This window comes from Lineus longissimus, chromosome 7 (assembly GCF_910592395.1).
Source record: "Lineus longissimus chromosome 7, tnLinLong1.2, whole genome shotgun sequence".
Lineage (NCBI taxonomy): Eukaryota > Metazoa > Nemertea > Pilidiophora > Heteronemertea > Lineidae > Lineus > Lineus longissimus.
Genome location: NC_088314.1, coordinates 7,859,832 through 7,886,711, shown reverse-complemented (window position 1 = coordinate 7,886,711; position 26,880 = coordinate 7,859,832). Strand labels below are relative to the sequence as shown.

Genomic DNA, 26,880 nt, shown 5'->3' with positions numbered 1-26,880 from the left:
TGCTTAGTTTCAAAATACAGTTACTTTGTCATTAGCCGCACTTACACCACCTGAAAATGGACCACCAATCTTGGTTCGGGAACCAATGCCGCACCATCGAAAATCCACCAAGCGCTTACACCAACCAGCGCTGCAGCTAGTTATAAAATCCGGCTACAGATGGCGCGCAAACAATAAATTGCATGAGCAGAAAGCGCCATTTTGAAAGCGCCGCCTGGAGCCGAACCATCTAACTAGCTAATTGCCGATCCATTTGCGCGTACACCACGACAAAGCCGAGCTTTTAACAAGCCAGCCGAATTTGGACCATCAAGCTTGGTGGGACAAATTCGCTCAGCAATTTGTATCGCCAATGGATTGCCGAACCAATTTGTCGCGGCAATGTGGTGGTGTAAGTGCAATTGGTCCACCAATATTTCGTGGTGTAAGCGCAGCTTATATCACCAATCAAGCTTTATATAATGATAATCCGTTTAAAAGCCATTAGAGTGTTTAAGAAGTCCCAAAAGCAGGTCCTTTGAGACAGGGATGATCCAGGGTTATCACACGGATAATGCTTATGGCTTTAGGCATCCTCCCACTTTCCGACACACTGTAAGCAGGCTCATAAGGGGAGTCAAAGTTTCGGGATGGCGAGCGGTAGATGGTAGACAGTCAGCATCCTCCCACAGCAAGCCTTTTTATCGGTCCTAAAATAGGCTCAATCAAAGCGATGTATTTCAGAGACCCAAGGGCATGCTTCCTGATGATCTTTTCTTGTTAAACCTTGATGAAATGCATGAAGCCAGTAAATTCTCATCTCTCACTGAATGCCTGATTATGCACTAAACTCGAGGGCCAGAAGGAAATTGCATCTTTCAAGTTCCATGCCCAGGGATTTTGATAACAGTCTCCTTGGTGCATGGTGACCCCCCTGTGACCTTTGAGCGAGATTTGATGCATTCTCAAGTTCAGATTGGGCAATGGTCTATCTGCATTTACTCATCCTGACCCATGACATCCTGATAATGATGATAGAGGTCATGACTGACTGCTCTATAATGACATAATGCCTCATATTTTACATTATTCATGTCTAAGTCTATAGGGTAAATGAGGAAACTATTCCAATCATGACAAGAGAGAGGAGAAGGTACAAATAAATCGCACCTACACCAACGTTTTGGATGGGGTGGAGTTCGTGACACTAGGTAACTATTAGACCAGAGTGTCGAAGAGGCTATATTTATTTTGTTGAATGTTCAGGCCTGGTGCCTGAATGAGCAATAAGTTAGTCTTGCGTGAGGGTCCACTTCAGACTTCGATGGCCTCCCGCCCACCCTCGTATACCTCCCCAGAAGGGCCTATTGACCTTTGTAAACTGGGCTTGAGCATCCACGCCTGAGGGCAAGTAGGTTCTATTCATTCCCACAGTACTGTCGAAAGCAGCATCACATCGTGTCGCTATGTCAGCCACCTCCCTTTAAAATAAGGGCACTGACACCAGTCTCAAAGCAATATAGTTTCTCTCCCTGTTGTCAGGAGTCATTCTTAGTCCAGGTTTCTCTCACCCATCAATATTAAAAATGGTCATTTTGTATTCCCATAATTTCTTGTCCTGCGTCAGGAGTCCAAATATTTCTAGTCATATTCTACACTGTATCTTGCATCCTGTTTCTTCCAAACTTGCTGATACATGGATAATTCCGTAGAGATCTCAGAGACTGCTGATGTCAAGATCCCATCAAAGGGATTAGATCCAAGCCTGTATAAAAGTCATGACTTTGTTTGATGTCTTTTCTTTGGCTGCTGTCTTTCAGGCAGAGTAACTTGTACTTTCTTGATACCGACATAATGGTATTGCCCCCAAAAAATCAGGCTGCAATGTCTGGACTCTCTTGATAGGTTTAGCACTCCTTCTAGCCATCCTCCCATAGCAGGCATTGGGATCATTTCTAATACTTGGACTTTGATTGAGGGCATTTTAGTAACAACGCAAAGGCCTGCAGCGGGAGGATGTTTCCAACAGCTAAGATTTGCAAAATAATCTGCTTAATGGTGTTTGTTTGGTTATTTCTTTTGGCAAAACTGTTTGTTATTTCTGCACTTACGAAATTATCCCAGATGTTCTTTTTCACCTTCCTTCTTCCTTGAGACTTACATGAACATCAACAAAGGCAACTATAAATAAATTGGTAGGATACAGCATATTCAATGGAAAGGTACAAACAAGTGATTTGAATTGCTGCAACTTGCAATTTAAATCAACCATCGCTCATTTGCGGTGACCAAGCCATGTCACTGGTGACATTTGGTGAAATAGTTAAATTCCACCAGGTGACAGAGCAGTTCTGCCAGACGTCACAAGTGATGCAGCTCTGTGTCTTGCGGCTCTCCGTCATGCAGCGCTGCGTCATGTGGCTCTGTGTCATGTGGCTCTCCGTCATGCAGGTCTCCTTCGTGCGGCTCTCTGTCATGCTCATCATCTATTTGATGGTCCATCATTGGGTGAAGCAGTGAAGGTTGAGGTGTCTTGCTCAAATGCCGTGGTCACACTGGGGTTTTAACACGAATTGAATTCGAATTAAAACGTTGATACGTATTGGGGCGTCACACTCAATTCGGTTCATACCGATCTCAATCCGCTTTAACCAACACGGTTCTTAAACCGAATTGAATGCGAATCAGCTAATCCGAATCAACGAAACCGTATTGAGATTTCAAGTGTGACGCGCTTGATACGAATTAAGGTTTTCGATCGCACTGCGCATGCGCCCGGCGCATGGAAAGTGACCTTTGACCGCGGGAACTAGTGCTCCGAACTAGTTAACTGATGTATTTAAATTCATTAACTCAAATCGTTTTTGTTATGCCATAGAATAGGGAAAAATCAACTCCCTTGCACGTGACTTGCATTTTCATTTCCTGGCAAGGTATGTTGCCGCCGGTTCGTTGGTCAAAGGTACGCTGGTCAACAACATCGTTGCGGCGGGGTTTTCCCCGGTTTTGGCCTCGTTTTCGAGGGCGAGGCCGGGATTCTCCGCATTTAGCGACGGTGGTGTTGACTCGCTGAGGACACTCCTCTTTGACCCGAACTTTGGCAATAGGCATGGCCGGGAGATGGAAATGGTCAAGCACCTTTCGCGATTTTAACTTGTTAATAATGACTGTGTGATACTGTGATATCATATACTTATATATTTTGTACTTGTAAATTTTATTCTCCCATATGGGAGGTTAATAAATAATAATAATAATGATAATAGATGGCGCGTCGTTAGTACGCATTAGTGTGGCGCGTTTTAAACCGATTTGAATGCGTATTCGGGCCAGTGTGACGCGACCGTTCTGAAACTGGATTAACCAATTCGTATTCCGGAGAGCGCTCTACGGAATACGGTTTCAATTCGCATCCAGTGTGAACACACCATAAGAAATCCCAAGACTTGTGCCCCTCCTTTGTTTGTATAAAGGATTCTTCCTTTTGATGCTATCTGGAGGAAATTGCATTTGATTGTCTCATTTGCAAGTCAATTATCACAAGCTGTGGGCCATCCTTTCTACAAATGAAATTGAAAATGTTTTAATGAAATTGATTTGATTAGACAGGAATAGAAACTGGTTGGCATTTCAGATAAGATTGTCGTCTGTTTAATGGTTAACGATGATTGCTTCTAATGTGGCCGCAAAGGTTGTGACCTTAACTGCGGAATACCCTTGGGCATGGCCAGAAATATTTCAAAATTGTGTATTTGTATTGCGTAGTATGCCAAACTAGTACTCAGTGCTGATAAACATATATTGTATTGGCCTTCAGTTGACTATAGGGCCTTTTGACACAACATTTTGTCGGGCCTACATGTATGTTCGAAGCCTACTTGGCAGACACTCAAAAGGTCAGTGCTGTCGAGGTGCGAAGTTTCTTTTTCAATGGGTCATGCAAATCTTGAAGTGAAATTTTTATGATGCTCTTGTTTCCTCCAGCATTGCATTTCTATCAGGAGCCGGGATGAAATCCTTGTCCGAAATCTGACTGGGTATACATTTTGTCCTATCGGGAATTTCGAACAAAAAAGTCTCCCCTAGGTCCCCTTCTTCGACAGAAACAAATGTCAGACCACCTACAGAATGAATTGTAAATGGACCGCATGCAGTTTTATTTATGATCACCTAGAAATCACCTTCTTTGAAAAAGATGTCTGGGAATGGTGACCACAAAGCAGTGTTGGGTTGAATGGAGTTATTTTCAGCTTGGTACGCCCTTATCTCCTGTCTTGTAGAATCGTGTAAGGTGGTAAAAAATTGTTTCAAGTGTTAGTTCAAATGGTTGAATGGATGCAGAGTAGTTGTGGATCCCCATAGTTCACCTCATGTGGTTTCAAGACAAAACTGATCTCTTATTCCCTGCTTAATTCTCTCAGTGTGACATCCCCTCTTGATGCATTCAGATTTGGTGTTTGGAACGCTTCGATTGTGGTTTTCATTGTGTTCCAATGGTGTTTTTGCTCTTGAATTCTTTAAGTCTTGTGAGTTTTTGTGATATTGATGTTTGAGTTAGTTTGGAGCAACATATGTTATTTGATTTGACCATCTGTTCTGTGGTACAGTGCTTCCTGTCCTGTAGAAGTGCGGAAGGGGGTGGTGGTTGGCAAAGATATTTGCACCAACACCTGCTGTGTAATGTACCCCCAGTTCTGGTTTGCCAGATCAAGAATTAGAAGAGACAAGAAGTGATGCTCCAATTTGCTGTCCTTGATGTGGCATGGAGTGCCTTGTTTCTGATGCTTGAAACCTTAGAGTGCTGACATTGGCTACAAAGGACGGAACAGAGAAGTAAAAGAAAAAACCACTTTGATGTTCATTTCATCCCAGTATCATATCATCTTGACACACAAGCCTTTGATACACCAGCTTCTGTACTTCCTGCATGCATGGGATCCCAGATGCTATCAGATGTGAATGTACATGATTCCAGGACAAGAGATTATCTCGAATTGGTTTCACTTTCAGTCTAACACAGCTGGAACATGTGTGCATTCTTGTATAGTGTCATGCATCTATAAATACTCATGATGTCTGCCAATGAATGGTGAAATGATCTAAGATACAGCATGACATTGTGAGATGTAGAGAACGAATAACCGATATTGGGTTCAGAGATCACAAGAATCTTAAATCCGATTTCGAAGGGACAGGCTTCCTGTAACCCGATTCGGCTATGGTAACAATTAGGAGTTGATTCCGGTTTCCATAGTAACATACCGTATTTTCCGGATTATCCCCCGCACTGCCCTATGACCCGCACCCCCTTTGACCATTACCTAAAGCCACGCAAGACCCGCACCTGATTATGACCCGCACTGCTCCAAGACCCGCATTCTCCAAAAATAGTAAGCCATTCATTGATGTTGACATCCTAGAACCGCCATGTTTTTTTTAATTGTTAACCAAAGTGGATCAATTCCAGCATGGCCGTAACTATTTTCCCTAGCGGAGACATCACAAACTATGCGATCATGGCGGAAATATTGGTTGAAAACAATGCGAAAACGATGGACATAAATCCTTATCAAGTAACCAGTTTGGTCCCCTTTTTTTTCTTTGGGGTTGGGGCTTATCCCTCTCAGAATCCACGCAAGACCCGCACCTTTGTATTACCCGCACCCCCACTTTTTGGGCCTGTTTGAGGGCAAAAAGCCGCGGGTCATACGCCGGAAAATACGGTAGTTGTTGTCATCTTGAATCTTTTGTTTATCAGTTTGGCGGATCTTATGTGATTTCCTGTGGCCTTCAGTTGCGGATTCCACATGACATAGACAAATTAAGGAAATGACCAACGGAAGGCATCTCTTCACCATCAGGCCATCAGATGGCGATTGTGATGAGATAAAGAGAATAGGCCAAAAAAACTTCTCCTCAAAATAATTGCGCATTTCGATATTTGTGTATCTTTTCTCTCAGGTTATCTATAGCTGATTTTCTTCTTGAATAAGATTTTTAATCGAGGTCAAAATGAGTAGTTTTGGTGCCAGTGACAACACCAATGGCGTACTTGCACTAAAGTTCGGAAAGCGATCCGAAGAAGCATGCCCCTTATAGGCTGCATCAGAATGAAACACTTCAATATTTTTTCTTTGGTCACGAAGTGGTAACTACTTTGGGGTTGACATCTATCTGTGCGATATCATGCCACAAACATGTCCGGTTTTGAAAGAGTTGAGTACATGTATGCCAAAACATCCTGCTTGGATGCATTCTTCCATATTTTTCCAATTTCATTGGCGGAATGGTCAGATGTTGAAACTTCATGCTCTGATTCCTGACCGGAATGAGATCTCAACTCCACGTGAATCTCATTAAGCACGAGTCCTATTCAGACTTTGGACAAAGACAAACTGATGACATCAGTCATGTCAATAATATTCTACATTCAATAGGGTGGTGTTGTCATCATTCTTGTGAGTTCACTTGCAAATCTGTCTTTTCATTTTGTGTAGATGTGCATTGTGTAGATGTGCCTCTTCCACATAATCATGGCCTCTCAGGGTTTGGACCATCTTGGCTTTGTACAATACTGCTCTTCACACTGCTCCTCCATGTATACTGGGATATTATCGGTAAGGTCCTTTGGGCCACCGGGAGCCTGAATGAGTTGCAGAGAGATCGAGAATCTGCTCGGTGTCAGTGTGGAGCTGGAGAGCAGACTGGTTTTCTATTGTGGTTCTCTGTGTATATGATTTACATCACTGCAGCAGTTAATAAAAGGCAGTATTCAACTGGCCTGTCACCCCATACATCCTTATGAGCTACAGCTTTGGGTAGTATTGAGGTTTCGTACGGAATAGAGGCTGCTTGATACTGTAAACATTGCTTGGTGCACTGCGAGATCGACTGAAAGGGGGAGATCGACTGAAAGGGGGAGATCGACTGAAAGGGGTTTATGAAAAGATTGTTTGATCAGGGAAACATTGCTGCTATTAGCAGATCTGCAGGTACAAGCCAGATGGATACTGTCTCTAAAATGCTCAGCACGTGATGCCCTTGGCTGTATGCTGTTCAGATTTGGAAAGACAAGTGCATGGTTTTCGTGAAGTGATCGAGAAAACTGACGATGACCACGACACTTTACCAGGAACTGTACTGGCCCGAATCAAGTGCACTCTACAGAAACTATGAAAAAAATACCATTCAGTCCTTACAAAAAAGATGACAGCTTTAATATTTGATTTACATAGAATACACATCCTGGTCATATATCAACATTATCGGCGCACATTGTCTGTTACATCAAACCTAGGCGGCTGTTTTGATATAATTATGATCTTTTGATACCTCCGGGTGACAAAGTGTAACCGGATAACAACCGGACTGGTCCATTCACCACCTTTGTTTCTAGGGAGGAGCTGTGTCACAGTGATGTGGACACTTGGTGAGTCTGGGTCTGACTTTGAGGGTCTAACAGATGGATCCAGTCCCAGGGCTATAGCCGCATAGGTCATGACAAGTTCATGTGGAGACTCATAAACGTGAGTCTGCAGAAAAGTAAATTCGTTTGGATTGGATGATGTCTCCGTTGCAGGTTATAGAACCTGTTCATCCTTTTGTGATACTGCCTTGTTTGAACACCTTTCTGATTTTACATGGTCATACCTACATGCAAGGGATGGAGGGGACGGGGATCAGCCGGTAAATATTCCATAGGGATGGTGGACAGGAAAAAACTCAGGGTGACCCCTGGTGGTGAAATAGATGGCTGACTATTATCAGCATGCCTGTTATGTGAATAGATCGAATAGATCAATAAGTGTAACTTTTGTTGTCCCTGCTGCATCAGGCGCACCATATGTCACAAGTTATTTGTCAAAGTGCATGTGCACGCATTGACCAGTTTGTTTGTTTGATATCATAATGTAGGCTCTTCATACTATCATGCCAATGGTGAACTCACAAAGGAAAACATAGACTTCTGTTGACAAGTAGCATCAGACTTGAGATGGGTTGAGGCATGTCATTTTCATGAAGGAAGAAAGAAAAGCAGGACCTTCTGTTCAGTTAAAAAATCCCAACTTGCAGTTTGAGAATTTTGTATTTCGATTTGGATTTTACGAGATGCTCGGCATAAATACCACTATTCAGTAATGAATAAGTCTGCTGCTCATCCTGCTGTTTCATCCTCTGAATCATGTTTACACTGCAAAAGCTGTTTATTTGAGCTAAGTGTGGCATAAAATTTGGTAACTTTAGGTCATGTTTCAGTTTATTGGTTGCATGATTTCACCTGGGAGTCTGAGCATAATGAACATTCCTGATAGATGAATGTAAGATGTAGGGGCATTGATCCTAATCAGGGTTCATGTTGTAACCATGGTATTAAGAGTCCCTAGCAACAGATGAGGGTGAAAAAGGGGTGAAGGGGTGATGTCAGTTCACAAGTTTGGTCTCTTGAGAAATTAGTGTAGGAAGAACCTGGAGAAAATTTGAGAAGCCTCGAAGCCTGCTCACTTTAGGGAGAGTTGCATCTTGTTAAATCGAGTGTTAAAATCTGAGGCCAGGCAACCTCCCCCCAAGGGAGTACTCCACAACGTATCAGACAACTAGCTCCAACCGCTCACTGAGGCGAATGAAGATAGAGGGTTAGTCAGTTAGAGTTGGGTGTTAAAATCTGACTGCTTATTTTCCGGCGAATCTTCCCAATATGCTGTGAACATGATCAACATCAATGCATCATATTTCATGCCATGGTTGGTCATAAAAATTGTCGCCTATCTTTCAGATTTTAGCATCGGCTGCTTTGACACCAACCAGTTTTGATCCATAAACTGGATGGCGGCGCGTATCTAAAAATAGACCGTGCGTTTCTAAATATACATCTACGAAGATGACATCAAAGAAGGCTTCCACAACGTGGGCTGAGCTGGAAAGGTGAAAAAATTGTCTTGTTGACTGGGGCACTATACAATACAAGGGTTGTTTCTTGTCCACTTGTGTCTGTATAAAATATCCTCAGTTAACTGGATGTATAACGACAGCGGTGAAATACACTGTGCAATTTGAGCCATGCATGTGCTGAGACTATTGCTTCAGTGGACAAGTTCCCACTTCATTGCACTATCGGATACGGGACAGAATGGTATCTGTGCATTCTCAGCCACCACAAAATTACTCCTGGTCAATCTCTAAGGTATAAATCTTACCATCCCCTAGAAATTGTCACAATATAACAAATATATTCTGAGATATTGTCTCAACTTTGTTGACAAACATAGCTGCAGCAGACCATTTTCCAGGAATATTGGGATGAACGAGGCTATATTCATTAGCTTGTTTGAATTCAAATCTGTTCCATCCCCTGGGACCCCACTGGACGCAATCAGTTTTGTCTGAGACCTTCCGATGGCTGTGTATACTCCCATGATGTGCCTCAGCTGGCTGTTGCCGCAGATTTCCAGATAATTGTTGGGGGTGCACCCTAATTGTTGGAACCTGTTGCAATAATTCAGTAATGCGTCATCCGACACCATAATATGAGGTGTCCTAGCTGGCTATCCATCTCGCTTACCCTGGGGTACCGTTATTAACAGAGAGTCTTTCCGTCATTTTAGTGCAGCTCATATCACCCGCATTGCGATGGCTGTTTTGCTCTCGGTTTGGGTTAGCTCAGTGCTCAAAGGTTTGAAAGCCTCTGCCCTGCCATCTACAGGGATTTCTGATAACCGAATCAGGGGAGGAAAAGTTTGGCAATGGACAGTGTCTTCACCTGTTTTGTACTCCTCTAAGCATGTTTGGGTGTCTCTGTGCGATATGGTTCTAATGTACTTATACCTCTGGAATGTAATCATCATTCGATACATGTGCCAGGGGTAGACAGTCCAAGTATCATCATGATGTTATAATATCTCTATTTACACAAACTACAATATACAGTAATTATGATGACAGATATGATTGCTGATAATTATCCTTTGTTACTACAACATCAAGTTTTGACCTCTTTCGGAGTCATAAGTCAGTCTAGCTGCGGTCACTAATCTTTCCAATTAGCGTAGTCAGCATCGCAATATATTTGTAATTCATCATATGAACTCTTCTTTTGCATGCTTGTCCCTCTGTATGGGAGGTGGCGCACTGGTCAAGGTGTCCCAGCCTCAATCCAAGGGTCTCAGGTTTGAACCTCGGTCTGCTGGCCTCATGTCCTTTACTGGTCGAGCTCAGCTAAGTGCTGGAATGACAACAGCCAGTTAATACCTCAGATAGAGTACCTCTGTGGAGACCTGTAAAAGAGACAGTTGTTGAGAAGCGTCTTAGTGCAGATTTCATCATGAAAATTTAGAACCATCATAGCTTTAGTGGAGTGTGGTGGCATACTGGTTTAGGTGTCCAGCCCTCAAACCAAATGTTGCCACATTTTCCTTTACAGGACGAGCTCAGCTAAGCGCTGAAATAAATTCAGTCACTTGATACCCCAGAATACCTCTGTGGAGACCTTCCTTCTAGAATTGTGACAATGCTTTGAAGCGCTTTGATACAGATTTCATCATGAAAGTTTAGAACCATCATAGCTTTGCTCTTGTAACTACATTTTTCAGTGCGACAAGATTTTCAATCCATCAAATGAATCTGTTGATTCATTATCTTGCCTTGGGTTCTGCCACCTCCTCCGCTCAAACGATTGAGGTTGCTGTCGTTGCTAATACGCCCACCATCTATTGATCTACGGTACCATGTGTGCCGACTGCCACTCCGACACACACCAATCATCCCGACATACATTGTGTCGAAAGCTCAACAATTTGCCGTAAAATCACCAATTTTCACCGACAAGGAAAACTGTAACATCGTCGCGGTAATCGTGTTCATTTCAGGATTCTTTCTAAGGATCTATCTGTGCTGATTCTGAGGATAGAATGTAGATCAAGGTTATTCTGTTGCTAACGGAAAATGGAGATGTTCCTCTTGGTGTGGTGACATGGTCTGTTGTGTACAATGTCGATTTCAGTCAGTCGGTTTCTTGAGATATTGCAGTCCTGGTAAAATGCTGGGGTTTTCTTCAGTCGTGTAACCAGCTGGATTCTTTTTCCTTCTTTTAAAACATCTTATGTGTCAGGTTTTCGGTGTTTTAATTCCATGAAATCCTGCGTTTAACCTGTGCTGAGTTCTGTCAGTCAGCCGTTTTAGGCTGTTCATGACAGCTATGGTTCATAGTCCTATCTAAGCATACGCTCTTGAGTAAACCAATGGAGTCTCTTTCCTTCTTTTGAGCATCTTTATAGGTTTTGGTCGTTTTATGTCTGTGAAATCCTGTGTTTGTCTGTTCAGATTTCGATCTGTCTGATTGAGCCGTGCATGACAGCTAAATATTTGGTCTTAGACGAGCGTATGTTTTTAAGCAAATCAATGGCTCTACTTCCTTCGTTGATGTGTCCATTTTCGTTTGATGGCATCATTAAATCATGTCAGTGGTACCTGGGTCGTTTGCCCTGTAGATATCAGGCTCCTTCTCGAGCTGTACGCTGGTTATGATAAAAAATTAGCATCATCTTCAAGTAATTTAATGGAGTCTTATTCACATCTTCTTGATCTTGATATTTTTATGACTACGATATCCTACCAGTTACCAAGGATACCTGCTACAGTCTCCAACATAATCGTACACACGAACTGATGATGGCGTGGCTTTTATTTTTGTATTCAGTCACGAAAAGATCTGGCGACGAAAAAGAAAATATAATTGAAAGTACTAAATACAGGAAACCATTGCAAAAATGCTGAATAGAAATTTGTTTTCTCTGAAATCAGTGCATTGTAGCTGAGAATCCATTCAGGCATTGGAATGCTTGAGTTTCGACATTTTTGACGGAATAATCGATATTTCCTGCGGGATGTTCCATGGAGAATCATCTTGACAGTCTAATCTGTCATGATCCCGATCGCTCATCAAGTGATTTGACGTTTCAGTCGATCGCGCACACGATCGTATTTTCTGTGGCTTGTTTGTGGTGTGGAAGCTGGTTGTTCTGGTGTGATCAAGGGGTTGTTATGACAACTTCTGTTTGGAGCTCGTTGCGAAAAAACTGAAGCATTGTCAGTGTCTTCTGATGACATTTGCAGTATCTTCCTCTAAAGAGCCTATTAAGTCCCACATTAGAGCTCATCTGCTAATGACTCAATATTTAAATAATTTCTGTGCATTATTTTGGGGACACCCTGGCTCGCTAAAAAGGGAAGATGAACCAACCACTTGTAAATCAAACACGTCTAAGCTAGCATCTAAATGTTCCTCTGCAATCAGTCTTATTGAGCTGGCTGGGGTGGGTGGGGGTGGGGTCTGCCTCTCCCAATGACCAAAGTCCCAAATACGGCCCTGCAATGGCTACCACTATCACTGCCAACTCTTATACAAACGTTGGGATATTCCAGAGCACTAAGCGGATTATTTACAATCAGATCATGTGAGCTGCACACAACATGGACTGTCACAAAAACGCCAAAACTAAACAAGATGAATAATACGACAAATTCAATAACCAATAGACTACCACATCGGTATTGATTCAGAGGCAGGCAGCTATCGACAAAATTTGGTTTGCAAATCTCTCCTTGGAACTGAAGACCAGCATCGGTATGCTACTCGATGCTGGGCCGGATTATTGACTCGTGACCTTTAGTCATCATTCATATTGATGCAGTGTCCTGTCTCATATGTGTATTTAAGCCGCAACTGGGGATGCTGTGGAAGAGATAAGCATATTGACCATCATCAAAAACCCATTCTGACACTCTACGATGTCTTAAATTTAGTATCTTCGAGTATGTCTCTCAATTTTGGGGTTGGTTACAGCAAAGGACTTTTCTGAATTGCTTGAAGACAGCTTGCATGGTCCACAAGGAGCAGATCCTAATTTAAAAGTGCTTTGAGAACGGACAGGAATTTTTAGGTTTTGACATGAAATACCTGGGCTGCTCTGAGTCCCCTCTCCCTCAGACTTGGTCTGGGCAGTGTCTGCCTCTCAAAATCAACTACCCGGTAACCATTTTCGTCCATCGCATCTGCATATATTGATATCAGAACAGATCTTGAGGGATCTTACTGGTGCTTGTGAATACTTCAGGGGCCGACGTCAATCGTACGAATATCTAGTCCAATCTCGGATCATAATGAAAACCCTCATGTGGTGGCCGACCCTCACTTATGTTGGGAATATCGATGACGGCCATGACAATCAAGTGGGGGCCACTTGGTAAGGAAATCGATCAAGCGATTTTTGCTTACAGCTCGGGATGGAACTTTTTTATGGTACCGAAGAAAAGGATATGGGCAGTCTTGCTGTGAACAGAGCTGATGGAAAACATATACATAAGTGGGTATTGGATTGGTTGCTGGGGCGAGTAAAGGCTACTGAATTGGCTGATGGGGGCTAAAAGCTGCCTCAACTGAGAGATGAGGTCCAAATGGCTCGTCTCAGTAATTGACTGCCACAGATTCTGAGTGAGTGACTTCTGATAAGTGCGTCCAAAATGCAGGTAATCTGCATGCTGACGTCATAGGTGTATCTCGTGGTGATTTAGGTTTGAATGGTTCATTCAAGGTGAGCCTGATCTTGAATTACTGGCAAGTTCTGATTCCGCAGGTGTCTGATTGGAAGCAGTGGAATGCCAGGTACAGAGATTATTCAGTGCTATCAATCAAACTTGACCATCCAGGCAAATCAATCAGTAGAACAGTAGGAAGGAAGATGATTACCGCAAGTACCAAGTGTACCGATATACTTGCATGCATTTCCACCTACACTACCATGTGAAAATGTATGTGGGGTGAAGGCAAGTTGAGGTGGTTCATTCTTTGGCGATGTGTTCATTGGCTAGAAGTCAGATTCCTCAACACAAACCAAATGCTTTCATTCCACAAATATTTGACCATTTGACATTGCTTTCAAAATCAGAGAAGACATGAAGAATTGCGTTACAATGTGCCCATGGATCGAGTTCTCAGTCAGACGTGAGGCAATACAATGCAATTTGCTGTTTACACACCACTTCAAAAGTAGTTTGCCACTCCACCATGTGATGGAAGCACTGTCTGCTTCTGTCGTGGTTCAGTGCTCCACCATCAGAGGGAAGCACTGTCAGAAAACTTTCAAATCACAGAATTGCCGATCCTCCGGACCCCTCACCATGACCATGGTTTCAGTGGGTGACACTTTGTCACGCCTTACACCTCAGTCTAGCCAAGTGAAAAACCTTCTCCCAACCGTGTGTGCTCCAGTTAAGTTTCAGATGGAAGTTGATTTTGGGATGCCATGTATAATGATTATGTAAACAGTGCTCAGCATCAACTAGTAATGACTTGCTACTCAAGAGAGAAGCCCTTCAAATCATCTAATTGGAACCACTTGTTTCTGATGATGATTCCATTGAGCCTCTCAGCAAATAGTTCATCATGGATGCAACATGCTCTTCAAGTGGCCTCGTCAAGATCTTTCTACATACATGCATGCAAGAAATAATATGATGTCTTCAAATTTGTGAATGAGATTCCTTTCGAGTCACTGGTTTCGTATTGTGAATCTATGCTAAAGAAGCTGGATTTCACCTTGTTTTGAAAATTCATCTTTTTCTCTGTGATTCTAATATTCATATTGATTGTTGGCTGCCCTTGAGTTTCATCTCTCAGTTCATATCTGATCATTTTCACTGAGTTTTGGCAGTATGCAAGGGGAGGATCATGTGGTTGGCCCACAGTGTGAACCAGGATGTAGAAATAGGAAAAAATAAGAATTTTGTTACCAGACCATTTTCCTGACTGATATGTTTGTGGATGTTATTGCATACCAGTATGAGAGCTACATACAGCTTCATCAGAGAGTAAAATCTGATAATGTTGCTAAATCTAATAATCTGTTTTTATGGCAAAATAGCTGGTGAGAGTGGACGTTTACCCAATGCTAAAAGAGAATATATCGGTGATGAAATCAAATTATGTGTTCTCATCTTGTTCAGTCGTTTATTCACTGCAATGGCGCAGGGCTCAATTTACTCGGTATCTGGATTCCAGAATGTCTTGCGCTGAACCTCGAGCGTAAACAGAATCTTCCTATGATTTAGGGCAGTCACTCTTGGGAGTTATTGGTTTCTTTCACAGGAGACTAGATTTGGGATTTCTGGGCCTTGAAATTTATCGTGTTGTTTTCGATTTGAGGATTTTGGTCTCATGTTGAGTGATCTTATGGGAATGAGCCGTGGATCTGACAACACCGTCCCAACTTTAGTGATACCAAGAATTGACAAATGCTAATCTTTGTAAATTCTTGGTGTTACTGGTATCATAGTGACAAGACAAATCAACTTGAAGCAAGATAATGGCAGGGAAGATTGTCCACTGATTTAGGTCCTGGACTTCGTTGAGTGTGATGAGGTTACACCCTGTGGAATCGGCGCATTTTGAAGAGTGTATACCTTAGTGAGATGAACAGCAAATCAATGTCTCTCAAATTATTCGTACAACCAGAGTGAAATATATATATCGCAGTGAGTAATGTGCTTGGGTGTAGTACATTGACTGAATATATTCATTCCGAGTGCTGTATGGAGTATGACTTGAAAGTCACTTATAAATGTGATTGTTTTTTGGTACATTTCAAATTTGATCGTGATTTGAAAGAGGTTATCTGTGATCTTTGACTTCTTCAGGAGTACACATAGAATAATGCAGAAACTGTTGGATATTGTGGAAAATATTATAAAAGTTTTCTGAAAATCTTTCACAACTAGACAGTTGAATCCAGGATAATGTCAAATTTGTTTGTACAATGCCAATTCACTGCGTAGAAACTCCTCGATGACCTTCGGTAGTCAGAATTTGACCATGTCTGTTAGCAGCCTGACGAGGATGGTTATGACTTGCGTGCCGCAGAATCGTATCGTACCAAACGAGATCTACTGGGTCTCCGGTGATCCCAATGAGCGAGAATATTTGCATGCAGAACGTGACAGAGGTGACTATACGTTTTGTGATACAGTCCTAATCACAATTGACATCCCTTAAACTCGAAGCAGAAAGGGGGTCAAATGTGACTTGGACTGTATTTCTTCAAGTCTGGTGAATTCAATTTGTCCTCGTATTCGTTTTGTTACTGTAGTTATATGTTAGTTATTGTCACATCCTCTGAATAGTTTCATCTTGCTACTGTTTCTTGAGGCTCAGAGTATAAATCGTAAAACTTGTGTCCCCAAATGCACTGTTCCAATGGTTCTGATCATTTGATTAATTCCTCTACTCAATTGATCTGTCCTTCCTGATCATCCTCATCTTCAGGGCTTATTAGTCATGTCACAAATTCCATCAAAGTCATAGGATTATGGTGAATTTAGATCAAAATGATAATTGATAAAATATCGTTGATTAGTCACGTCCCAATCCCATGTGACTCTGTCAATCAGCCATTAATTCTGCTATCTGTCAATCAATCTTAGAAACAGAAATTTTAGGCCTAATCCAAAGTTGACACAAAATCTTTAGTACCAACCCAAGAGGTGATCTCAAAATCTCTGGCGTCAAATCGAGGCTATTACATAATTCATTTCAAAATGGTAACATTGTAACCAAGGTGTTTTAGAGTTATACATGTAAATGCTGTGCTTTATCTATGTGAGGTCTCCCTACCAGGAAAACCTGTGGCATCTGGTGAGAATACAAACAAATAACAAGCAGGGGGCCACCGCACCCATTATTACTACTCTGAAGGTGGATGAATTACCAACATTTGTCCACACAGAACTGTATAATCGGATCAATGAAACTGGAAAAAATTGCATCCATTGATAGGTGATATAAAGCCTGTATGCAGCCACTGCTTGCCAAGCCACAAATCAACCGATCACTGCAAAACCTATCAATATCGCTGACTCAGTCACTTACGCATCCTGTAGTTGGGCGTTAAGGGAATTGACGGATGACGACAGCGATGCAGTAGACCTCCACAATCACACCCTGTAGCTTCAGGGTACAGTTGTATTTTGGTTAGTTCGTGGCTGGTTGGTACGATCGTCACATGTCCTCCACGAGATGAAGCACTCGTGGTCAAAAATGCATCTGCATCTTCCTCTGTCTAAAGGTACGTAGTTGTGTGCCATCCCGTGACCTCATATTTTTGTTCAAGTTTTTTTCTGAGTTGTCAGTTCTTGTACCAACTTGGCCATTTTGATTTATGATTGGGCTAATCTCTGTTGCTGGCTACCCTGTCTAAAGGTACATACTGGTTGCCCTTCCTCTTGATTCTGATTTCTCCTGCCCACTTGGTCTGAGAGTTATTTGAGTCATTGCCAACGAATCCTCTATACCCGAACAACCCCCATACCAGCACCAATTCCTATTTTTGGCAAACCCCACATTTGAAAACCCTGTCCATTTCATTTACTGAATATTCGAAGGATATTTCGACCTATATTGGATTACCATGGTAACGCTAACGGATTCTGTGGAGTATTTTGAGATGTGTGGGCGGGATTGTCAACTGCTATGGAAACGTAGCTGGATGTTGCTTTTCTTGGGCCTTTGTGTATCGAATACGATCACAGGTCATATGCTTTCTTTCATTTCCTGGTTTGACGTTATTCCTCTTTTGTGGTGATGATTTCTTATTTTGTAGATGATGACTATTTGTAGTACTGTATATCAACATCCTCAAAAACAATCCACATTGCAAAATTTGTGTTTGTTATGAACAATGTACACTCTCCCTACTGTCACATTCCATTCCTCAGCTGCCCACAAATTGCCATCAGTCCCTTGAATGATGTGATGCTTCATCTTCTTCTTCATTTGCTAATGGGAATCATATCCAGTGTTTTCCCTTGCTTTTAATTTGAATGTGTCTGACCTATTCCTCAAGCATTTAGGTATGCCCAGCAATGACTACTTTGAGGTACATTTGTCAACTTTAGTAGGCACCAATCAATGATAATTAATTTTGAATTTTTCCTTTTTTGTGCAATTCGTTGATGGAAACTACTTATGTAGAAAATGAGGTGACTGGGCAGCCGACAGCTGGTTAATATTGCCCTTAATAATGCCAATGGTCCTTTAAAACAAATTAGCAAGATTATAAATTTCTTCTATGATTTCTCGTTCCAGACATCCGCTCGCAGCTCAATGAACAGTTACGCCTCCTGGACCAGAAGCTGGAAATGCAGGTGGCGATGATCTCGGAGATCCAGGAATTCTACCGGCGGCGAGCAGAGGTCGAACAAGAATACTCACGCAACATGGACAGATTAGTCAAGACGATCATGACGAAACACAAGGCAGAGAAACAAAAGTAAGAGTCCTTAGTTTATCCTGATGAAATATTGAAGTGGAATGATTTAGCAAATGAAGTCAAGTGATTGCCAAAGACCACAAACCATGCTTCTCTGTCATAGTGGTGATAGCGCCGGGTGTGAAGCCCGCAGACACAAGGAAACCCAAAGCTCAAGGGACACCCAAAGTGCAAGGACACCATATGACACTCAACACTCGATTTGGCGTGAAAACATGATTTTTCAGCTCAGCGAGTGCTGTCGTTTGGCTGTGAACAAAAGCGGCAAGTCTTGTCTTGAATTTTCCCTTTCAGGGAAGATGTGCATTCGTAGCCACCACAAAATTACTCATGGTAAATCTCTAAGGGTTAAAATGAGCGATAAATCGTTACCATCACCCCCTAATAATTGTCACGATATACCAGTATATTCTGAGAATTTATCTCAACTTAGAAATTTGTTGACGAAGGAGGTAGATGTCGTCGACGAATTTCCAGGAAATGGGTAGCGCTATTGGGTTTAGCGAGGCTAATGCGAGGTAGAATACATGATTGGTCATGTCTTAGTCTGGCGTGTCTTGAAGACTATCGATGCGTCATCTGCTATATTTGGCAATGTGAGGACAATGCTCTGCAGCCGCTCTCGATACTTAGCCGAACTCAATGAGTCGGTATGTTGTGAAAACTGGCTGGTTCCATGCCGGAAGACACCAACGTGGATGACCTTCAGTATCAGGGTTGCCGCATCTTTGCATGTGGTCTGAAATGATTCCTTCTTCTACATGGTCTTGTGTCTCAGCCTGTGCCAGCAGCATAAAAAAGTGTCAAAATAATAAAGATTCCGTGAATTGGTTTGTGGATGTGGCCTAAATTATTGTTATGACCTTGCACTGATTGGCATTGATAGAACCAAGAATTAATAAACTAGATTTTACTTGTTCTTGATTTCTTGGTACAGTGGGACCTCCCATAACAGACACCTCTCTAATAACGACACCCTCCCTATTAGGGACACTGAATAAGGTCCCAATCAGGAGACCTCTCAATTAAGGACACCATTTGTCAGTCCCAGGAGTGTCCTTAATAGAGAGGTTCTACTGTAGATAGGAGGTTCTACTGTAGATAGGAGATAAGGTCCAAGAGGTTCTACTGTAGATAGGAGGTTCTACTGTAGATAGGAGATAAGGTTCGAGAGGTTCTACTGTAGATAGGAGGTTCTACTGTAGATAGGAGATAAGGTCCGAGAGGTTCTACTGTAGATAGGAGCTGTATTAGTGCACTTAGAAGGTACAGAAACTGTGTGCTGGATTAAGATTGAGTGTTACATGGTAAAGGGTGGGGATGATGCACTCTAACATGAACAGTATAACTGTTGTTTGAAAATCGTAAATGCGGATGTTGGATTCGATTCATTCCTGGAGCGCTTTATCTCGTAGTATAAAGATCGAAAAGATATTTCAGGCACAAGAGGGATACCTGTTTGTTGACGCGTAGAGTGCATTAGTGGAATAGCAATATTTACTGTTGTAAAGGACTCGGCAAATGTCAAGAGCTTCTAAGACCAACTGTTGCTATCTTGTTAATGGATCATTAGAAGCTCTAATAAACTCAGGTCCTGGATATGCTGCAGTTTTTTTAGGGATGGTCGTGTAATATTTCTTGTATTTAACTGAATGGCCTTTTGTTTTATGACTGCCATCTAAACATCGGCATGGGTTTATACCCAACGCAAAAATAACAGCTGCGACCTTAGTCTATTCATGCTTGATGCTTTAATACTGCATCCTTGCAGAGAGGCTCATTTTGTTAAGAAATATATCAACATCTAAGTATTTGTCACAAATTTCAATCAAACCCAAGACCAAGGTTTCAAGTTGTTGTCTGTGGCAGCCAGGTTGTGTATTTCAATAAAAATTCAACATCTTGACCTCCGTTTCCTTGCAGACGTGATCAATGGCCGTTGTTTTCTACATACACTTGCTGGCAGACGTTACTCTCGAGCACACGGAAACTGAGCAAGGACCATGGCCTGATGGGAGAAATCTACGGCAATATGATGGTGCAGAGATTGCAAGACATCAACGACGATGTCACCATGATATCAAAAAGGGTACGTTTCGATGTTTATAAGATATTCAATCGACGTGGCAATAGTGGACGTGTGACCAGCTAGCTGGATAGTTTGTCCATTTGGAAAGATGAAGATCTTCACATGATCTCTTAAACCGTGATGAACCATGTTTATAAGATGAAGGTATTCCTGGAATAACTCTTGAATTACAACATGTATATGTTGTCCATGAGGAAAGTGGTAGTGTTAATATTTAAATCCTTCCATAAAAACTTATGAAACTTTTTTTCATTTTTCAGTGTCGAGAAATTGGATATGAAAGTCACGAAAAAGTATTACAAGTGCTCAATGAACTATACAGTGTAAGTATTTATTGGAGACCTAAAAATGTAAAGTAATATCAAAAATATATAAGCTAGCCTTCAGGGAGAAGTGGGAAGTGAGGAGTTAATACAGCGTGTGAAGAGGTTAAAAACCCAAGAATTCATTGTAACCTCTTCATCGGAGAATGAAGTGGTTAAATTTTGACAAGTTATCTGTATAGCGGGCTTTGGATTTAAAATACCGGTATGCTATTGCAGTGCCAACCAACACACTGGTAGGCTAATTTGGGATTCCTGTACCACTGGATCACTTTTCATCCAAGTTTCTTATTATTTCCTAATAGGCAATGAAATCGTACCACGTGTATCACTCGGAGGCAGTGCAGGCGGATGGCAAACTACGTGTGGTCGAGGCGGAGAAAACTAAAATAGAAACCGAATCAAAACGGGGCATGCCCAAGAAGTTAAAATCCCTGGAGAAGACGATAGAGAAGGTATGATTTGTGAATGTTTCTTAATCTTTACACTCCCACTTTTCTTTATGGACCAGTCCCGTGCATTTTATATATAATACTTGACGGGTCTATACAGGAAAATGGGGGTGAAAGGTTAAAGCGAAGAGCACAGGGCAAACCAAATGACCTGTAAAATCCAAAGTACCCGAATATGCACAACAGTGTAGCCTATGATCTGAGGGTCTTGGATATCTCAGCACCCGGAGTTTCCAACTGGTCACGTTTGGTAGTAGGACCTTTTCCGTGTCTGTCTCTAAATTGTGGAATGACTTGGACATCAAAATCATGGAATCGGATAGTGTTGCAAAGACACACCTGTTTGAACAGTTTTTTGTCAAATATATTTCAATTATCTCAAATCAATCTCCATTTTGCAGAGACAGTCCAAGTACAATGAAGCCAAGCTCAAGTCCCTGAAAGCTCGCAATGATTATTTACTATGCATTGATGCTGCTAATGCTGCTGTCCAGAGGTATTACGTGGATGATCTCTCAGATCTTATGGATGTAAGTATATTAGAGGGGCTGCCATTTGTATTTACTAGTGCGGGTTCAGGAAAATAGAAATCAAGTTTATTCACAAAGCCTAGTTAAAAAAGCAAAAGCAAAAGGTGTAAATGGTTTCTTTTACCCTTTTAAATCAATTCCTGTCCCATGACAATTTGCCCAGAAATGAGAATAGATGATTTGTTAAAGCTCAGGGCCGTATTTAATGGGACAACTGTTTCCCAGACATCACTGAAAAACACGTTCTTCGTGCAAATTTGGGCCCTAAGAGACCCAAGAGCCTCCTGCAATAAGATAAATACTGTCCAACAGCTAACGATTTCTTGGTGTTATTTTACTTATTTGTTTATCTTTTTTCCACTTACAGTGCATGGATGTGGGGTATCACAATTCCGTCAGCCGAGCCATGATGATGCATAACAGCATCGACCAAAATATCGTCAAATCTCGCGAAGCAATCGTAGAACTTATGGATAAAAGTATTTGTGATATAAACGCCAGGAATGATAAACAAAACTACATTGACAATAACAGCCATGTGTTCTCACTGCCCAAGAAATTTGAATTCCAGCCACACCGGGATGACGAGGTAAATAAACCAAAGAATTAGACTTGACGGTTGGGTAGTTTGGACATCTATGAGAACACATTATGTGAAGCTGCAATAGATGGATGTGGTTTGGGCTACGGAAGCCATTGACCTAATTACATTCGTTTGTGATATCACATGGCATAACCTGAATGTCAATCTTCAAACTTTTGACGTCAAATGTCATAACTAGAATGATGTCTATTTGAAGTCAATCTGTCCATTTGAGATCTGTTTAACTTGATGTCAAATCGCATAACAAGAATGATGTCTATTTGATGTCATTGTCAGTCTAATTTGATGTCCAATGTCAAAAGTAGACTGATGTCTATTTGAAAGTCTATTTGACATCAGTCTAAAGCGATGTCAAATGGCGTAATCAGAATAATATCTAGCTATTGACGTCAGTCCAACTTTGAAGTTAAATGACATCATTTGGAGGATATCCGTTGAATAGAACGTCACCTGAATCAATTTACCAAGTTATCAGAGGACATAATTGCATTAAGAGTTCTTGAGAGTCAAGTGAACGTAATCCTCAATGTCAACATTCCGCTCCTTTTCCAGATTGTCCAGATATGTGCTCAGTCATCAGTGCAAGATGATCTGTTACAGAGGTACCAGCAGCTCGGCAGTCGACTCGACTCTCTACGACTAGAAAATGACGAGGTGAGGGAAATCACAGTAGAAGTTCACCTCCAAATTCCAATCAGTTTATGTATCTTTAATTCATATGTGAAAAAGTCATGCCAATGTCTCCAGAAGACATGGACAAATCCACCAAGAAAGAAATTCTGTATGTAGAAACGTACAGAGGGATTTTGCATTATGACGGGGCCTCGTAACGTAAAAAATTGATGTGACTTAGTCGACAGAAGGTCACAACCTGGCCAATCATTGAAGGGATAGGAAATCGGCGGAACCATTCCTTCAAATGTAGATTTTGCATTGGCAAAAAGAACACGTAAATGGTTTATTTGTTCCGTTTCAGACGTGGAAGACTTTAGAGGAGGCTGAGAAGGGCTTGATTGATATGATCAATGTGAAGGACTTTGATATGACGGAGCTTTTCAACGAGGAGCGCATTGTCATGAAGACACAGCAGGAGTTACAGAGACGAAAGACACACAGGTTTGAGACGGAGGAATACTATTTAACTGTAAGTCATAAAGTTAGGTTGACTTTCGCTTAAGTGAGCTAGATCACTAGTTACATTCCTGCTGACCTCAAGTTGTTCCAAAGTGCCAACGCTACCCATACTGGTTTACCAACGCTGATGGCACAAGACTTGTGACTCTTGCCTTTGGTGTTATGCAGACCACAATCAATTTTACCTGAAATTTACAAGCATCAGTGCTGTGCTTTGGGTACACTGTGGATTTGATCCAGTCGAGTTGTTGAAACTCATCTGAGTTGCCTAAGGTTTGATTCACAGCACATAAAAAGGCTGAAATCCATTGTAGCCGAATGCTTGAGTTGTCGGTCATGTGGTTAATTTCATGCAGCTGCTATACTGTCTGTGTATCAGGACAACTATATTTGGTCCTTGGTGATCTTCTGTGAGTAATATCTTGGACGTGGAGTTTGAAATAGCCATCCATGTCATATTGTCGTATAATTTTAAACTAATAATGTGACTTGATACTGGCCTCTTTCAGAAATTCCACACATATATGATAGGGAATAACCTGATAGCAAGACTGCAGGCCAAGTTCAGCTCGATTCAGAACGCACTTGGGGAAGGACAGTTATCTCAGATACCAAGGTTAGTTCAGGTAGAATTGAACCCACTAGTAGATGCTCGGTGATGCAACTTTTTCAAGGTTGATCCTGAATTATAAAAGGAAGCCCTTCACCTTACATTACACTTGACATAGTTAAAAACTTCTTGAATACACGGTCAATTTGAGATCTTGTCAAAAAAAGAGGACACACTTTGCCTCCGCCCCCCCTGGACCAAACCTGCTACCGAATATGTCTTCTTGTGTGTGATGATAAAGAAGGATTCAGAGTTGAAGTGTAAACATTTAAAAGAGATTTTAAGTAGAAGCTGATATGCATCCTGAGAGTAAGCCCTTTAATACTGAATAGAGACTGGCCTGACTAGATTCTCTGCCCCTGGGTCATAATGGAAATTTCAATAATTGTTTTACCTTCACGACATTCATGATGCTATTTTTTCCCTCCAGACCCAATCTACCTCCAAAGCCTAAAAAGAGAAGAATAGGTCGGACGCCTGGCGGCAGTCAGTGCAAACTGTTCGGTGGCAATCTCGAGGACTACGTTGAGATGACGGGACAAGAGATCCCGCTGGTCATCCAGAGTTGCATCCGCATCATCAACCTGTTTGGTCTTCATCACCAGGGGATATTCAGAATATCAGGTGCACAAGTTGAGATCAACGAGTTCAAGGGAATGTTTGAAAAGGGTAAGAAATTTGTTGACGTAATCCCTGTTACTCATTTAAAGGCCTACCCCATTGAAATTTTGAAAATTTGTAGTTGAATTTGAAAATTTGTACAATAGCCAACTATTAGAATAAGAACGATGTACCCCTTTAATGGTTTCCTATTTCGATTGGTCGATTTGGTTCTCACGAAAATGTTGTGTGGTGAATGGCAGACCACTGCAAAGATGAATAGCAAACCTAGATTATCATGATGATAATATATTGGTAAGCATTTACGTTGAAAGAGATTTCCTCTGAATTTGTTGCAGGTGACGATCCATTACTGGAGGTCGCGGATGCCAAGGATATCAATTCAGTCGCTGGGGTTCTCAAATCGTACTTCAGGGAGCTTCAGGAGCCCCTCTTCCCACCTCACCTCTTCGATGAGTTTATAGCAGTAGGAAGTAAGTTTAGTTGATATAAAAGTACCCTTTAGGAGCCATGGTGGCATAGTGGCTCAGGTTCTCTGACGAGCGGTGAGGAGCTCACTGATGGCTCCACAGTTTGGTGAGACAACCAATACCAAGAGTAAGGAATCAATTTCTTTTCTAAAACAACCAAACTAAACAATGAAATGTCACTATGACAGCTTTCGAACAACGGTTATGGTTGCTTTTAAGCTCTCAAAACAAGGCACGGTAGGCGCAAAATCATTATACATTGTAAATTTTTGTTCGTTCAGTGACCAAGCCAACTCAGCTATGTGACTTCTCTGCTTGCTCCTGGATAAGAACACATCCAATATTAATCTTAGGATGTTATAATGTTTCAGAGTTAGAATCACGCCAGGAATGGTTGGACCGTGTGAAAGAGTTAATCCAGACGCTTCCTCGCTCAATTGTGATAGTCATGAGATACCTATTTGCCTTCCTTTCGCAGTAAGTTGCTTGATTTTCATGAAGATTCAGGATTAGGCTATGATCCCGGAATGGGGAACATCAAATCTGTTCTTGTGCCAAACTTGGTGAACTGGTATAAAGCCTTTCGAAACTCGTTTAACTCTATGAAGCCATTGGAAATTTGGTTGGTTGTATAAAGCTATTCAAAACTCGGTGAACCTTGTCATTCAGTTGAGGTGATAAATGTACATGTAACAAATGGATTATTTTATTTCAGTTTGTCTGAATACAGTGACGAGAACATGATGGATCCGTACAACCTTGCCATTTGCTTTGGGCCGACTCTCCTGCCCATCCCGGCCGATCGGGACCAAGTCCAGTTCCATGGCAGCGTCAATGATCTCATTAAGAACATCCTTATGCACCAGGAAGAGATCTTTCCCAACGACGGCGGACCTGTGTATGACAAGTTTATCACAGGGTCTGATGAAGGGTAGGTTATGGTGGCTCTTGTCCAGGATGCATCTTTCCTTTGCCTCGATTTGGCTTTGCCACTCCAAACTCAGTTTACTGTATAAAGCCATTCAAAACTTGGTGAACTGTATAAATTATTGTTAACTTGGTGAACTGTATGAAACCATTCGAAACTCTGTGAACTGTGTATGGCCATTGAAACTTGGTAGGCTGTATAAAGCCATTCGAAAATCTGTGAACTGTTTCAGTAGACTCTCAATATGAGTTCAGTCAAGTGAACATACATACATCTCAGCAGAACAGAGACAGTTATCGTTATCTCGATTTTCTCTTCAGTGATCGTGATACCGACAACATGGACCAGTTAGATAATCTGTCCGAAGATGATGTGGAAGTTATTTTCCCTCCAAGCGATGATGGTAAGTTTGGTTCGTTAATCTTGTGACAGAATCAAGTTGGTGCGTCTTTCTGTCTGACCTTGAAGTAATACTCTCATTTCTAAGCATTGTTGGCACTTATTGATATCTTTGTAAAAGGGGAGGGCAGTGATTGTTTGTAGACATGAGTTTGTTTGCTTCAAAAATGTATGAATCAGCACACAGGATATCAAGAAATTAGGGGCTATTTGTGTATTTGTGTACTTGTGTATAAGCTGTTTGGTTTAGAATTATTTTGTGTACACTGAAAAGGAAGTTCTATGCAGTTAAATTTAACTTCCCCCCATTGTTGCTGTGACGTTGTCTCTAAAAGACTAATTTAGATTGGGGAATTTCAGGCCTCTCTTAATACTCGATTTTGTGGCGCTGTCGAATCACTTCATCATTTAGTGTCCTGAATTGTCA

General features: G+C 41.6%; 1 protein-coding gene across 17 annotated transcripts in view; it reads left to right on the top strand.

Annotated features, from left to right (window-relative positions):
• Positions 1-26,880, top strand: part of LOC135491444 (SLIT-ROBO Rho GTPase-activating protein 1-like) — a 66,681-nt gene that overhangs the window by 22,656 nt on the left and 17,145 nt on the right. For 9 of the 17 annotated variants that reach the window (XM_064777330.1, XM_064777325.1, XM_064777326.1 and 6 more), the window contains exons 1-15: positions 15,299-15,971; positions 18,110-18,293; positions 20,217-20,382; positions 20,643-20,705; positions 21,011-21,160; positions 21,559-21,687; positions 22,055-22,276; positions 22,844-22,945; positions 23,268-23,435; positions 23,935-24,041; positions 24,466-24,704; positions 24,995-25,129; positions 25,480-25,603; positions 25,842-26,057; positions 26,375-26,457. In XM_064777330.1, the coding sequence (XP_064633400.1) occupies positions 15,815-15,971; positions 18,110-18,293; positions 20,217-20,382; positions 20,643-20,705; positions 21,011-21,160; positions 21,559-21,687; positions 22,055-22,276; positions 22,844-22,945; positions 23,268-23,435; positions 23,935-24,041; positions 24,466-24,704; positions 24,995-25,129; positions 25,480-25,603; positions 25,842-26,057; positions 26,375-26,457 (2,245 nt within the window). In that variant the 5' untranslated portion in view covers positions 15,299-15,814. Of the gene's footprint in view, positions 1-15,296; positions 15,972-18,109; positions 18,294-20,216; positions 20,383-20,642; positions 20,706-21,010; positions 21,161-21,558; positions 21,688-22,054; positions 22,277-22,843; positions 22,946-23,267; positions 23,436-23,934; positions 24,042-24,465; positions 24,705-24,994; positions 25,130-25,479; positions 25,604-25,841; positions 26,058-26,374; positions 26,458-26,880 lie in introns of those variants that run through there. The other 8 variants (XM_064777334.1, XM_064777332.1, XM_064777333.1 and 5 more) reach the window with 4 other exon arrangements.